At 36.8% G+C, this 16,470-nt stretch overlaps 1 protein-coding gene across 4 annotated transcripts in view; it reads left to right on the top strand.

Moving 5' to 3' along the window:
- LOC136877236 (zinc finger protein 501) overlaps positions 1-16,470 on the top strand; it is a 69,401-nt gene that overhangs the window by 35,684 nt on the left and 17,247 nt on the right. For 3 of the 4 annotated variants that reach the window (XM_067151094.2, XM_067151093.2, XM_067151095.2), the window contains one exon: positions 6,058-13,788. The exons of the other annotated variant lie outside the window; for it this stretch is intronic. In XM_067151094.2, the coding sequence (XP_067007195.1) occupies positions 6,058-6,820 (763 nt within the window). In that variant the 3' untranslated portion in view covers positions 6,821-13,788. Of the gene's footprint in view, positions 1-6,057; positions 13,789-16,470 lie in introns of those variants that run through there. 4 annotated transcript variants of the gene reach the window in all.

The raw sequence follows: 16,470 nt of genomic DNA on the forward strand, positions 1-16,470 counted from the left end.
GTGCTTGAAGTATTCTTGTTTATGCTGTATAATTATTGTAAGTATAATTCATGGTTGATGTCTGTTTGCTGTAGTTCAGTTTCTTCATCTAAATGATCCATGAAAGGGGAGCAGTATTTGTGATGCCACATTTTGAAACTTCAATAAGTTGCTAGCCTTCAAAGTCCCTGTCTCTACACAATGCAATAAAAGTGGTCATATGTAACTTTTGATCATTGGTTGACTTAACATGAGGTTCAAGTTGCCATTGAGGAGTAATAACATCATTATGTTGATAATTCCTTTAATCATTTCAATATGACAGGGAATTTCTTTCTCTTTATCTAAATTTTAATTGATTATGCACCCCAGTTATTTTTAGGAGTTCATGCCTTCAATGGGACTGCCTTTTAATTGCAGTGAAGCCTCAGAATGCTTAAAGGTCTTCAGCTTACTTGGTATTTATTGATGTTCATTGGATATTCCATTCCAGAAACGTTGGTGCTGGTCAGTAAAGTCTGTAGGTAGTCAAGGTTGTAACTAAGTTTAACAGTGTCGTCGATGTAGCTGATATGGTGATGATGGATTGTTTTAACAGGATATACATCCTCTCTTAAAGGCCTGGTAAATTTATGAAAATGGATTTTTTGCTTTTAATTCAATTAGATTTTGTGTATGATAGTGGAATTCCAAAATCAGAACTTAAAAAATCTCCATTAGCTTACAAGATATGAAGATCCTGAGTGTTTCTGAGTGTCAGCAGATTGTTTGGAATGAATAATCATGTCCAGAAAAGTGAAGCCTCATCAATTTGAACCTAAGCACAGAACATCTCAACTAAAAAGCAAACCACCGGCATCTGTTATTTCAGAGCGACAGGGAAACACTGACTGGTGTAAGTGTGAACATTGTGAAGTAATGCACACTGGTGCAGAGAGTTTCTTCTTTAAAGAGAGTGAAAGAATAAATGAAGTGTAACTTGTACTGTTTGGCATGAGGACCTTTCTAATGTGTTATAGAGGAAAATGTAGTGAAGGCAATCCAAGAACAATATCCCCAAGAAGGAAGTACATAGTGCGATACCAGGGTGCTGAGGAGCAAGATTCGGAGTTAATAACAAATTTAAAAGTATATTTTGATTATTTCAAATTACTTTGTAATATGAAGATGGATCAAATTCACACAGGAATTATTTATTTAAATTTATTGCGTCAACCAAAGAAAATACACATATAGAGATTACTTTTCTGCATAGTGTCCTGCCTTTGATACACATTCTCTTCATTGGATTGGTACGTTTTTGATGTCATCTTGATAAAAAGAAGAGGGATGTGTGCGTAGCCAGTTGTGCACAAACTCATCTAGACTTGCATCATCATAGAACCGCTAACCTAGGTCTTGTTTGAGTGGTTCAAACAAATGGTAGTCACAGGCGATAAATCTGGACTGTACGGAGGATGTTCCAGAGGTGTCCAGTGAATTTTCTCCAGTTTTTCTCGCGTTAAATCGGCAGTATTCAGGGCTGCATTGTTATGAAGAAGAATGACATTTCGGATTGGTTGCCGGCAATGCTTGTTGCAATAAGCAACTTTTGCTTCATCCAAAAGACAACAGTAGTAGGCTGCATTAATTGTCCTTTTTTGTGAAGAAAATCCACCAGCGAAACACTCGTTGAGTTCCAGAAAACAGTTACAAGCGCTTTTCCAGCAGATGGGCGTGTTTTGGCCGTCACCGAATCTGCTTCGTCTCTTCACCGCCACTTCATGCTTCATCGTGTAATGATGCACGCAAGTTTCATCACAAGTAACAGCACGATGCAAGAAATCCTCTCCTTCCTCCTTGTAGTGACACAGCAGTCTCTGACAAATATCCTGGCATAAATTTTTGGTTCCTGGTTGAGGAGATGAGGAACCCACCTGGCAGACAATTTTATGAAATGGAGTTCATCTCAGATGATGGTTTGAACACTTCTGTAACTTATTCCTACAGCTGAAACAAATTCCAAAATGTTTATTTCCGATCTTCACCAGTAATGTCACGAATGGCAACAAGGTTGTCTGCAGTGATGCTTGTCTGTGGTGTCCTTTCATGAGGTTCATTTTCCACAGCTTCTCTTCCTGCCACAAATATTTTAGCCCACTCATACACTTAAGTCTGTGAAAGTATTTCTTCCCCAAACTGCGCGCCAAGCCGTATCAAAGTTTCGGAAGGTTTGGAGCCTTATTTTGTGAGAAATATGATAATGACGCATTGTGCAACAGACGTGTGCACCTCTTTCTCACTCATGGCATACTGAAGCAGCTGAGCTCTCCACAATTGTTCACGTGAGCAAATCCCTTCTCCACACACACCTCCCAACATGCTGGCAAAACCCTTCTGCATTGAAATTCCCGTTTATATGTGATCCGAATTGGTTTATGCAGATGTATACTTTGTAACATGAACAGATTTCATTCCCGTCATATTTATTGCAGGCACAGAACCTTCTTTTTAACACATGTTTTCTATTTTGTCTCACGAGTTTGGCTTTATGTTTAATCGATAAATTCATAGTCCTTCTCTCTAGTGGAACATGTCAAATTGGTCTAAATGACCTGAATTGCGCACTATGCAGCCAATTGCATACTGTTTATGTAAATACATGGATCCTGATCGTCCCAGGAAGTTATCTCATATTTGCTGTGCAGTCATAGCTGGTCTCCTCTGTGTTGTGAATCAGTGTCACAATTCTAGGTCAGTCAAACTTGGAAATATACATTTCACCTGAAATAACACAGTTCACCTTAGGCTCAACATAGACCACAGACAGTGGCATATGATGTATGTGTGTACAGTGCTCTCTACCACTTACAACAGGACTACACACACCCTACCACAACTAATCCTACAATTTTTAAAACTGTTTTTGAGATGCATGTATTAACAAAGCAATTTGCTACAATATTTCTGAGTTAAATGGAGCTAAAGTATTTTAATATCCCAGTAATGAAAAGGAAAAAACAACTGTAAAATAAATAATATATAGAAAGATAGAAATGTCAAAAGGAACATAATAGGGAAAGCACAATACTAGAGGAGTGATAAGGGGGAAGAATAGAAAGAAAAAGGACAAGCACAATCTCTACTTCTTTGCCGAAAATTTTTAATGTGTTAATACGACATTAAACAACCACAATACATTTCATCATATACTGCTGTTTTCAGATGGATTGGCTCTCTCCTCATCAATCCCAGTTCTTCTATATCGATTCCTTCTCACACCAATCAAGATCAAGTGTAAGAGAGGGCCAAGAGCCCTAACTTCGCCACTTAATAAAGACACAAATAAATAAATAAATAAATAAATTTCTGCTTCCCAGCTTCATCAGGAGGGTGAGCTTCATCTCTCATCAGGGAGCCATATGGACAGAACTTCAGTCTTGATTTGGGAAATATAAGATAAAGAGGTAATGGAAATGCAAATCCAAGGAAGGAGAGGCCGTGGACGACCACAATTGAGATGGAAGGATACCATCCAACGCAGCATTATAGAAACAAACCGGGACTGGGACACAGTGTTGGAGGAGGAGTGGTGGAAAGACCGAAGAAAGTGGAGAGGAACCATATTTGCCCCTACCCGGCTACAGCTGGATAAATGGAAATGATGATGATGATGAAGATAAAGAGAAAGCTGGATAAAGTCACGAAAAGGCAAAAAATAAAAATAGAGATGAATGTGGGTGGGAAAGAGTAGAAACACAAGACAAACACAAAATGAGAAAAGGAATCCAATGGCTCAATATAAGTAATGGATAGGAACTAGCTAGTGGAAGTCAAGTGGTATATGGATAGATAGGAACATCCAAAGATACATATAATGGGAAAACACAATGATACCTCAGTGTGGCAAGTAGGTGAAATAGAAGAAAAACACAAAGGAACAAATAAGAAGTCATTGTGGAAAGGGGGAGGAATAGAAAAATACCAAGCAACCTCTTCCATCACCTACCTGTCACTGTACTTTTCCTATTATCTGGTCCTGTATTTTCATATATTGATTTGCACTTAATTGTGTCTACGCATTACTTGTATTGACCTGTTGGGTTGAGCTGTGCAAAATGACATGTACTGAACTCATTTACAAGAAATGGGTCGCGCTCATTCTAGATTTGTTCAGAACTTCCTGCTCAAGAACTCTGTTCAGTGAGCATTTTGAAGGACCGTACTCAAAGAGGTTCAAATAAGTTTCCAAACTGTCCATGCTATCTGATCACAATGAGCAGAATGGAGTCTAGGCATATCAAGCAGCTTGGAAACTCAGAAGTTCTAGTGCATAACACATTGGTACACTGTTGCCAGATGCATTGGTTCTCTGCACTTAACACTTGCAATACACCTGCATGAAGCAGAAACAAGGCAATAAATAGTTTGATCACCCGCTAAGTTACCAAACAGTTGAGTGGTCTGTTATACGGAGCCTGTTATCCAGTTTCGAGTTTAGGTTGACTTGCAGTGCTCATTGCCCAATGTATTTATCTCTGTTTGTTCTAGTAGCAAGCTTGTTCTCTGACCAAACAGTCTGGCTAGTAAAAGTGGAGGTGAGCTCAGACTCATTCATTGCATGACTGTTGTTATTATTGTTATTGTTGTTATTCTCCTTTTGTATTTGTCCTGTAATCCTAGAATCTCCACTTATGTTCATTCTTACCTTACATTTCTTCCCTCTTCTGGCATTTTGTTAGCTTTCTTCTCTTCCTATACTCATAAAGACTGAAGACCCATCAAGAATGTTCTTCAATGAGAGTTGAAGCCTGCGTTCATGATGAAACTGGAAAGGAGAAGCAAACTTTTTAGGGTTGAGAAGACCTGGCTTTGATGAGTGAGCCAAACTATCTGAAGTTGGTGCTGTATGAAGAAATGGATATTGTGCTCAGGCTTTTGCATTTGTTTCTATTTGTCTCTCTTCCCACGTTAACCTATCATTCTGTTTTATCGATTATATGTTACTTTCGACACTCCTATCTTGCCGTACATGCCTTGACTTTAATATACAGTGTATAGTGGTTGTTTAAACCTTATTGACCAACCAGACAATGCATTAAATCTCCCTCCTCAAGATTTTGAAAGGAAATTGGGCCTGTCTGGGACATATTATGCCAGATACTTCTGTGCCTTCTGCTCATTTCTGTTGAAACCAATCCAACATGGCCGTATCCATTTGTGCTTAAGTAGATATTTTTATTGTTTTCCGCTTTGACAATCTCCTTAATCAGTCACAGATGCTCACAAAATTTAATACTTTCCCTTTGCCTTCCTGGATATCCTGGATTGCTGCTTTGCCCAAAGACAAGGGCTTTGTAGAAATATCTTCAAGTTTACGCACTAATTTCCTGCTTCTGCAATATCATTAAAACTAAATTTTTATAACTTTTGGGGTTTGTGCTCAGCCCTAAAAGAAACCAATCAGTAGTACTGCATTCGGTTGGCACTCACTAATTAAACTGAACTGAACTCCAAAATGGCCAAAACCTTTGCTCTGTACTTCAGCTACTTGAGAAGCAAGAGGAAGTGAGTAACTATTGTGATGTATAGTCAGGTGCAGTAAGTTTTATTGCTTGGAACTTGTCTCGATTTTTAAAATATTGTACGCTTTTCTAGACAGTTGCAGTTAATCAACAAAGGAAATAACCTGCCTGGAGATAATCAAAGGTACTGTATATAATTATGTTAGTTTAACAGTAAGGCAGGCAGTCGTTATTTTCCCTTTTGAGAAACAATTTTTGCCATTATTCCTACAACTTTACACTTCAGTATGTAGGGTAGGACATTTACTTGTGGCAAGTTTCTTTTGTCTTCACTAGTGCAGAATGTGATTACGGCACAGATAATTGTCATGGTGAAATTCCAAGAGACCATTTTGATTAATGTGCTGATTCATGAAAGGGCATCTCTCGGGATTAAATTCATGTTAATTTGCACTAAAATACTGATGTTGCTCTTGAGCACATGGCATTGTTATCATATTCTGTATAATTATGTATTTAAATAAAAGTAATTTTCCGATTTAAAAAAAGTACAATAAAACATGATTCCTTTCAGGATCCAGACAACCATATCAACGGAGATGGCCGACAAAGAAACTTCCACCTGCAATCAAAATAATGAAAGGCAGCACTCTGATCAGGTCCTAATGTGGTCATCCTTCATAACCAAAGTGGATAATAAGGATATTACGACAGGAAAAGCATCAAAAAATTACTGCTGTAACGTATGCGGCAAAATATTTTCTCGACGTGCAGTTATCATGAGACATGTAAAGGCTCACTCAGACTATAGGCCATTTTCTTGTAGTCAGTGCGAGAAGACATTCACGCGACCTGACAATTTGCGTAAACATTTATTGGTACATCGTGAACGTAGTTCAATTTCCTGTAATTCATGCAACAAGAAGTTCCCATCCTCTCGAGCCCTCGAGGACCATATCGTGCATAACTGCGTCCGCGAACAACATATTTGTCCCACATGTGGTGAATCGTTTGCCCTTGTTAAAATGTTGGAACGCCATATGAATGAACATTCTGAAGAAAGGCGGTACTCATGTACTACATGTGGGAAAAAATTTGTAAATAAACGTCACTTGAGATCACATTCTGTAAGCCATTCCTCCGACAAGCGTTATTCCTGCAATATGTGCGACATGAAGTTTAAACGGCGTGGTCATTTGCGGAGACATTCTGCAATTCATTCTGAACGAAAAAGTTATCCCTGCGATGCATGTGGAAGGACGTTTACACGTAAAGAAAATCTTCAAAGGCATCTGCTATCTTATTCAGGCATAGCCTTGCATGCTCCTGCAACATAAACGGAAGTTTGCATATTGTTTTCAGTAGTAGTACTTCTTGTTTAATGTTAATATGCTTGTTAATTATTATAGATATGACACTGTTTAGGCTTTAGGGCTTATGCCTTGTCAAGAAAATAAGGTGAAATTCTTTGCGTTTCGCAGAGAAAAGGCTTTTCTCTTGGACAGTCAAGATTTCTTCTGATGCAGTGTACAGTTCTCTGAGAAACGTAAAGAATTTCACCTTATTTCTTGACACGGCATAAGCCCAAAAGCCTATACAGTATCATGTCTATAACTACGGGCCGTGAAAGCATCAATGGCAACCTATTAATTATTGTTTCCTGAGTTTTCTAAAAATGTTCATATTTCTTTTGTATTTGGGGAAACTAATTATTTATTCATGAAATGAATGTGATTACTTACAATAAGAATCTCAAACTTGCAAAGTGCAGAGAATAATATCTTGTTGCTGTATGTATCATATGACCATAATCTATATTGCTGAGGATAATCTGTACTGTAGTGTGATGATCAGGATGATTATTAGGGCTGTAAAGTTTATGATATAAGAATGTTAGAAAGTACTTATGAGCTCAAAACTCATGAAAAGCAGACAAAATATGACCTTTAAAAAACATGCTTCTGACCCAATTTTACCAGTTAAAATTCTTCAAAACACTTAACCCCGTTAACATTCTGACTCTCATTTAAAATAAATTGTGTTCAGTATTTGGGAGTTTTATGGTTAATTTGCTCCCTTACATGTTTCTTTGTTTAATATTCGTCCAGTATTTCACTGAGCATTTTAAATAATACATATTGAAGAAATTTCACGCAGAGTTATAGTGGTGAATTGGATATATTTTAATCCATTCAAATGAAAACTGTACTCCATTTCAAGAAGCATATATTTTTAAGCATGAAAGCATTGATACATATTTGAAAAAAAATCATTGGAAATGAATCCAAGTTGATCTCTATTGAATGTTTCTTCAAACGATCTCTCCAGTCCAGCAGAATTTAGAGTAGCATTCATTGAGGACTGACATGCGCTGTTGTTCTGCGTAAGCACATTCACCAACTTTACTGTGAGCACCTTTTAACTCACTTTCCACTCTTCTCAATGTGAAGTTCATTACAGAATATAATGCCTGTTATTTCTAGCAAATTAGTTACTGCTAATATGTTGAAAGTTCACTTTATAAAGGCATGATCCCACAATACTTTTCTGCCCTTATCTTATAATTTAGTACTGGTCCTTGCTAATTGTTTTATATCATTATGCAGCAATTTGACTTTATATAAGTTGCGCTTGAAAGCATCACCTCGGCAGCTCTCACTGAATAGGTCTTGCCAACATGGAAATTGTCAATGCTTTCAGGTCGAAATTTTTTCCGAGGTGGATCATGTTATTTTCTGGACCTTATGTACATGTTGCCGATGTTTCTAAAGGTGCGTCCACATCAAGATGTTTTCGTTAACTTTGTTAATAAACATTGTTAATGAACAATGTTCATGAACATTTCTGTCTGTTAATAAACAAAATAGCGTGTTCATTAACTTTTCGAGCATGTTGATAAACAAAATTTCTGTAACTTTTGTGAATGAAACGTTTCATTAACATTTCGTGTTTTCGTTAACATTTTGGTTCGCACATGCGCAAAGACGCAATTAGCGCGGAATACAATACTTATATTTATTTTTCGAAATAGACTGTCAAATCGCAAGCAACTCATATACACCATACAAATACATAAGTGAAGTGTAGGAGTATTTCTCTTACACTCTTACATGATCATTGGTAGGAGTCACCAGTCACTAGGAATCTTCAAGTTATATTTAGTCAACATTAATGCAGATGACATTCCGATAAATTTGTTCCATTTCTTCCAATTTCAGACTCAATTACTCTCAACAAGAACTGAAAGTCTTGTGGGGACATTCTCAGAAAGTTTTGAAAGCCTGCTGCATCATGAATTGAAAGTTCTGACATAGGCCTAAGTGTCCTCTCCAAACTTAATTCTAAATGTTTTTCCAATATTTTTCTTTGCCATACTTTGCGTCTGCATTTTTCTCTAATTGCACTCATTAAAATAATGAAAGCTGCAGCTGTATTTTCTTCTTCCTGACCCTATCCATTGTAACCTCGCAAACAGATATTTTGGTGTGGACACAATGTTAAAGAAGTTTGTTAACAAAAGTTTATTTGGTGGGGACACAATGTTAAAGAGGTTTGTTAACAAAAGTTTATTAACATCTTGAGAAATGTTTACGTTAACATTGTTCATTAACTTTGGTGTGGACTAACCATAACACATACAGCAGCACATGGAGACTGAGTATGGGTATAGCATTTGCTTTATAAAGTATACTGTAATGTATTTGAAACATCAGCAAGCTTTTGCATAAGGTACATGAAATAACATTTTCCATTCTGGAAAAAAGAACTTGTTGTTTATTGAACAGAAGCTTCATATTAAATATTTTAACAATTTATTCAGCTACTCTATAATTGGTACAGTTGTACTCGACAAATTCAAGCCAGTGCCCCATTGTGTGAGAAAGGACAGGTATTGTTAGAGAAATTTCTGTAAGTGTCTGCTTTTGAAGTAGACTTTGATAAAGATACTTTTGAGTTGGGACTAATTTGTCCACATCAGGAATAATTTCCCTGGAGCTTATTTAGCCAACACTTTGAAATGGATCTTAAATATATCATTGTATGGTACAGATACTGCAACCCTATACTTGGTTTCACCTATTAGAACATTAAGTTGAGCAGAAGTATTGTACCGGTAAAAGAGCCTGACTCTCAGATTAAATGTTAAAGTAGCATGACTATAGTTCTCAGGGCAAAAAACTGGATTAATTGTAGCTAGGGCTCGGTACAAGAGGTAGGTCCTATCTACAGAAAAACTTTGACTCTGATTGCACAAGAGTTTATTCAAATAAGTCATGAATTGGCACATCACCTCTAAGTAGAAATGGATTGTCTTCCTCGTATTCCAATAGTATGTCTCGGGTTCTCCAGCTCACCAAGCCAAGCTGGTTGAAGCACGTTCCAGAAATGTCTCGAACTCTGAGGCCCGGGTCGAACCCCGGTGATCCAGGCGATGAGGCAAGGAGACTGATAGGATTGATGTTCCCAAGGTCACTAGTAGCACTGAGTCCATGAAAACCTTGGATGATCAACTTATAAGCAGAGTTCTTGATAATTGTACATCAAGACTTGCAACACTCCTAAAATGATATGAGTGGTATTAATAATTTTAGAGTTCATCACTAGGAAAATCCCCTTCCCTGTATAACTTTTGGCAATGAAAAAACACAAGTCCCTTCTTGTGAAATTATAGTTTAACTCAAAGTTCATTACTGGCGAAGGTGCAAGTCTTTGCCTAAACTCGAATGAAAACACAAGTCCATTCACTTGGAAGTTTGAATATATTTAAAGTTAATCACTGGTGAAATTCATAAAGTCTTTGAGTGACCACTGACGGAAACACAAGTCCTTCCACATAAATAAATTCACTGACGAAATTTATAAGTCCTTTAAACCGACACTGGCAAATGTACAAGTCTTTGAGTAAATGCAAGTGAAATCCTAACTTTGTTTAGAGCCGTGGGAAAGTTAAAGTTCATCACTAGCAATGTTAATCAATCGCTGTCTATTAGAAGGATGAGATCCTCAACAGTCGCAAATATTCCACATAAATAATACAAGTCCATTTCACAAACACTTAGAAAAATTCCAATCTCGAATACTCGTAAATAATACAAGTCCATTCAATGATCACTTAGAAAAGTTCTGGTCTCAAACACATGAAAATAATACAAGTCCATTCAGTGAACACTTAGAAAAATTGCATCTTCGAAGACGCGTAAATAATACAAGTCCATTTAGAGAAAAATTCCAGCTTCGAAGACGCGTAAATAATACAAGTCCATTTAGTGAATACTTAGAAAAGTTTCAGTCTCGAAGGCACGTAAATAATACAAGCCCATTCAATGAACACTTAGAAAAATGCCAGCTTTAGAAAAGTTTCAGTCTCGAAGGCACGTAAATAATACAAGTCCATTTAATTAACACTTAGAAGAATTCTAAGTTCATTTACGAAGACTTAGAAAATTTTCTACAACACTCGAAGTCTTATGAGTCCACTTAGAGTACTTGGAAGAATCGTCTTCCCACACTTGTATAATGACAGAGTTCCACGATGATAGTAGCAGCAAGAGTGTCCCCGCTGACTACTCAGCTGAAACTGTGTGAATAGGCCACAGTAGGTCCTCCTTTTATTCAATCCGGGATGTCTACGTCATAATACGGTTTGATTGAATATCTCCCGAATCCCTCGATGGATTTGCTTGAAACTCGAGCATTGGGACGTTTAGGTGATCCCAAACAAGATGATATATCGTTCGATTCGCTAGCATCATTATTATAGAAATTTCAAAATTTTCTCCATCGAACTCTCTAGAACAAGTGACGTGGAATCCAGAAAATACCAGTCAAGGCTGGTAACACGTGTTGAGATGAGCGGGCGGTCTAGCTAGCCCCTGTGGCTATGTCACAGCTCACAGTCGTCATACACTCGCTAGCTGGTCCTCACTGCTGGTAAACAAACCAGGCGCGCTCGGAACATTACGTGTGGTAAATAAACGTAACTTATGCTCAAAAAATACTTATGTACAGGTCGTAACCGGTACAGTATGAACACAAAGTTCTCTCTCTTTTCCTTCCTTTTCTTCCTTCCTTTGTTAAGGTCACAAGATATTCATTGCATACCCAAATACAGTAGCAGTTGTTACACTTTGCAAGAAATACAAAATGTGTCTCCTGGATGCTCATCTTTTAAAATACCAACAACAGTATTCCGTACATACCTGCTTCATTGTTAGTGGTTTAACCCCCTAGCGTGTGCAGCGCAATGGTGTGCCCACTGGTTTCCTTCAGTCACAGCGTGTATGGCGTAATGGTGCGCCATGACATTTGAAATGCCCGCTACCTGGATTTCGTAACTTCATCGTAAGATGGCAGGAAGAAGCAACTTTTAGCTACACTCAGAGCTAATAATTATTCCCCAGAGATGTCGCATACCTTATCAGTGAATTCTCTCGTAGAGCTCTGCACACGTGTTTCGCGCTAAAAGACCATGAGTTTGTTTGTAAACATGGACATGGCAGGCCCAAGCAGAGTGATCTGTGATGGGGAAATCATTAACTTACTAGTTAATAGTGGCAGTAAAAGTAATTCAGAGTAATTTAGAGGATGAGTTCTTGATAACGTCCAGCGAAGATAGTGATACTGTTGATGTGCTTTGAAATCTATCACACAAAGTGTCAGTATTGATGTCCAGCTGTCCAGGAATATCCAGGTTAGCATATGTTTATATTATAGTGCAATATGTTATAGTAATTGTGTGTTTCTTTGATCATTTTTCGTCCACCTGTTTGAAAATTATAGCGAAATTCATTAAACACCGCGCTCAGCATTGGGAGTAGGCTAGAAATAAAGCACGCACCAGGTGCAGCATGCAGCTTACAATGTCACGCTTGAGGGGTTAATCCACTGAAACCCCAATGTTATAAGCAAATCAGAAATCTTCTGTAAAATGTCTTCGTAGCCAGTAGTTACATAGTTGCTGCTTTAGGAATATTCTGACTGATATACCTTATTCTGCAGAAAATTGGTAAGGAGTGGAGAGTTGGCTTTCTCCAGGGGTATATTAGCAATTATCATTTTGCTCAAGTTGTTGTTGAAATGATATATTTTGCTTAAAGCTTCCACTGATATCTCTCCGAAATAAGAGTTGTTGGCCAGTTTTGTAATACAACAATTTGAGCTAAACTGTTTTTGTGTTTTGCTGCACTGCACTGTTGTACATTAAAGCACTCCTTAGCTTCCACTTTAAGTTTACACTGTTTGCAGAGATATAATGTACCATTCATACTGAAATATTTATCTCCAAACCCTCACAATTTTAAACTTGCACATTTCACATTAGACATTTTCAGCTGAGGGAACTTTCATTCACAATAGAACATATCTTCCTTCACATCTATTTCTCTGCTCTGTCATATCTGGTCATCTCTACCCCATTACATTACCCTGTTTGTTCACAGAATGAGGTCTGTTGTGAAAGTATTCTAAGAATATAATGAAATATATACATTCCCCAACTTGAAGCTTGGAAATGCAGAAGTTTCTTAATTCATATAAAGGAAATTTTTGATAAAAGCATCTTGTAACAATTCAGCCATCTCATAAGTGAAACAGATGTTTCAGAAATGAATAAAATGTCATGAAAATATGACCAAAGTTTATAGAAATGTCACCACAGCCTTAAAAAGGATCAAAATGTGTTATCACATTACCAGTGAAACCCCTTTTTTTCAATCACAGCTGGCTAAAACTTGTCTTTTTAAGTATTAGAAATAAGAACAAATGATGGATAAAGTCATAAATATTGGAGCCCTAATTATGATCCTTATTCCCAGTGCAGGAATAATGACAGGAAGAGGAAGATTCATGCCTGATGGTCTTGTCAGAGTAACAGCTTCTTTGATCTGTAGGAGAATGAAGTTTGCTTTTCTCAAATTAACAATATTGATTATGCTATTCTAAGTCAGATTAATAATTTATTAATAAATGATAAAAAAAATAAAAGGTTCACAAGAAATTGTTTTTACTAATGTTTAATATATACCATATTTACTTTGAAATAGATGTTGAATAACTGGTGAATGAGACTGCTTTATTCAATTGAAGAATTGTACTGGAACAAAATTGATGTTTTCAGAGTGATCTGTATAGATGTGAAAGATCTGCAAGGAAAATTAAAGGGAATATGTTTTATGCCCAGATTGGTGGAAAAATTTTCATTGTTAACCCATACTAAAATGTATCACAATGCTTATGTTATACCCAGAGTTTTAAATTTAAAAAATATTAATCTACCATGCATAGTTATGACACCATAACGGTAAAGTTAGAAGATCTTTACGTTGGTATGCAAGAAGATTGCCAATGTATGTTCTATAATTTGTTCCAAGAGTCTGTGCCACAATATGAACAGGTGAAACAGTTTAATGGGATGTCATCTGAGGTATGTTAGCTTATATGACTGAAGGGGTTAACCAGGTTAACTGAGGGAATGAGTAACTATTTTGAAGTTAATTAACCATCTTATTGCCATGCTCTCATGCTGAGAATGTGCCAAGAATGGTAGACTGAATAGTAGCAATTTACAAGTACCTATTTAAAGCACTACCGTAAACTGGGGTGAATAGGGACAACTTTTTCAGTTTTTCCTATATATCTTAGCAATAAATAACTTAGTATTGAAAGTTATATTTTGTAATGCCCCGTAGATTGTTCATAACATATAACATAAATCTACTTCTCTCTTCCCCTGTTCATATATATTTACATATATTCATGTCCGTATTCACCCCAAGGTCGGGGTGAAAAGGGACAGGTGCTTATTTTTTATTGTAATCCCTATTCAGCCACACTGAGGGGTGAATAGGGACATCATTTACCTCTTTAAAAATAAATTGTTAATATTTATTACAAAATTAAAAACACAAATATTAATTTTAAACCTTTTGCTATCATTTTAATGGCACAAAGACACAAGTTACACATTCTAAAGGTACGTCCACACCAAGATATTTTCGTTAACTTTGTTAATAAACATTGTTAATGAACAATGTTAATGAACATTTCTGTCTGTTAATAAACAAAATAGCGTGTTCATTAATTTTTCGAGCATGTTGATAAACAAAATTTCTTTAACTTTTGTGAATGAAACATTTCATTAACTTTTCATGTTTTCATTAACATTTTGGTTCGCACATGCGCAAAGACGTAATTGGAACACGCAAACTCGTAGCGCGCAATACGATACTTTTTGTTTCTCGAAATCGACTATCGAATCGCAAGCAACTCGTATATTGCGCGGAATTACGAAATACCAGGAAGTATATGACAATATTATTTTGTTGAAATGGAGTGGTCAAATGAAAAGGTCTTGGCGCTCATTGAATCCTACCAGAAATATCCTGTTTTGTGGGACAGTCGGCCTCCAAACCACAAGGACAGGAATGCTCGAAAGGATAGTTACTCGGAACTGGTCTCTGAGTTTAATTGCACTCAACATGATATTGAGCATAAAATTAACAAACTCAGAGGTCAGTTCCACAGAGAATTTTTGAAAGTCAAGAAAAGTAAAAAAGTGGGAGCAGTCCGGATTGTGTTTACACCAAAATGGTTTGCATATAAGAGCATGCTAGCGTTTATGGTAAGGGAAGAAGATAGCGAGACCACAATAAGCAATTTACAGGTAGAGGTAAGTAAACATGTAGGCTATTTATTATTTTACACATATATAATTCTTAACATTGAGATTATCCATACATAAATAATGTACATTACTGTCAGGGGACTCAATATGTAGGTGATCCCTTGGTTTGAAAAGAGTTAACAACATAGTAATAGTAGCATACTTATTTTTCTATTAGCATGTAAGAGTCAAATGAAATTGATGTATCATAAGAACAGTATTGTGATTACATTCTTATACTAATGAGCTATGTAAACAAATATACCATAGAAGAAGAATAACAATCCCACTGCACTAACCAAAACAGATTTATGGACATTGATCTTGCCATGGCACACTTCCTTCCTCACTCAAAAAGTAATTTGTAAATTCAAGGCGCACTTTCTTAGCATCTTGTGCTGGCCTACCTTGTCCTTCCTGTATAGGTTGCAGTTCAAATTCATCCAGTCTCCATAAACCTGGAGTGACTGTCCCATTTTCAGTATCTTCAATATCAAATGAACCTGGAGGAGTGTATGTATTTCTTGCAGCTTTATTTCTACGCAAAAAGTTGTGAAGTACAATACATGCAGTCACAATAATTCTAGCTTTAGCTGGAACAAGCATTAGTGGTTTTCTGAATACTCTGAATTTTGCTGTCATTATTCCAAACACATTTTCAACCACCCGCCGAGCCCTGCTAAGCCAATAGTTATAGATCCTTTCAGGTGATCCCCTTTCAAACTACCATGGAATGGTTTCATGATATTCATGCACAATGGGAATGCCCCATCGGCTACAAATACATATGGAGTATCAGTCCCTCTCCCAGGAAGTGGGCAGGGTTTTGGAATATCTAATAGGTCATTCGTAATTGCTGGATATAGACTAGAATTCACATACACTCCACCATCTGATAGTCTTCCATTAGATCCCACATCAAAATAGGTAAACATATAATTTGCATCCACTGCAGCCAAAAGGACTATGCTGTGGGTGCCTTTGTAGATGTAATAGTGGCTACCACTATTTGGAGGGGATTGTAGTACCACATGTTTACCATCTATTGCCCCAATACAGTGACTGAAATTCCATACTCCAGAAAATCCTCTCTCTATTCTTAACCAGTCTGTGTCAACTTGTGGAACCTGAAATGAGCAAAGAAATAAAGGTTTCATAGTACCTTAACTTACACTCAAAAATTATGGTTGAGTGCCCTTTTAATAATTTAATTTAAGACCAAAGAAAATAGTATGCCTATGAAAATGTCAAGAACCAATCATGTTTCAACATTTATTATAACAAAACTTGTAACATTTCAGATTGATGATACACAAGTGGACTTCG

Source organism: Anabrus simplex, chromosome 7, assembly GCF_040414725.1.
Source record: "Anabrus simplex isolate iqAnaSimp1 chromosome 7, ASM4041472v1, whole genome shotgun sequence".
NCBI classification, from domain to species: Eukaryota; Metazoa; Arthropoda; class Insecta; order Orthoptera; family Tettigoniidae; genus Anabrus; species Anabrus simplex.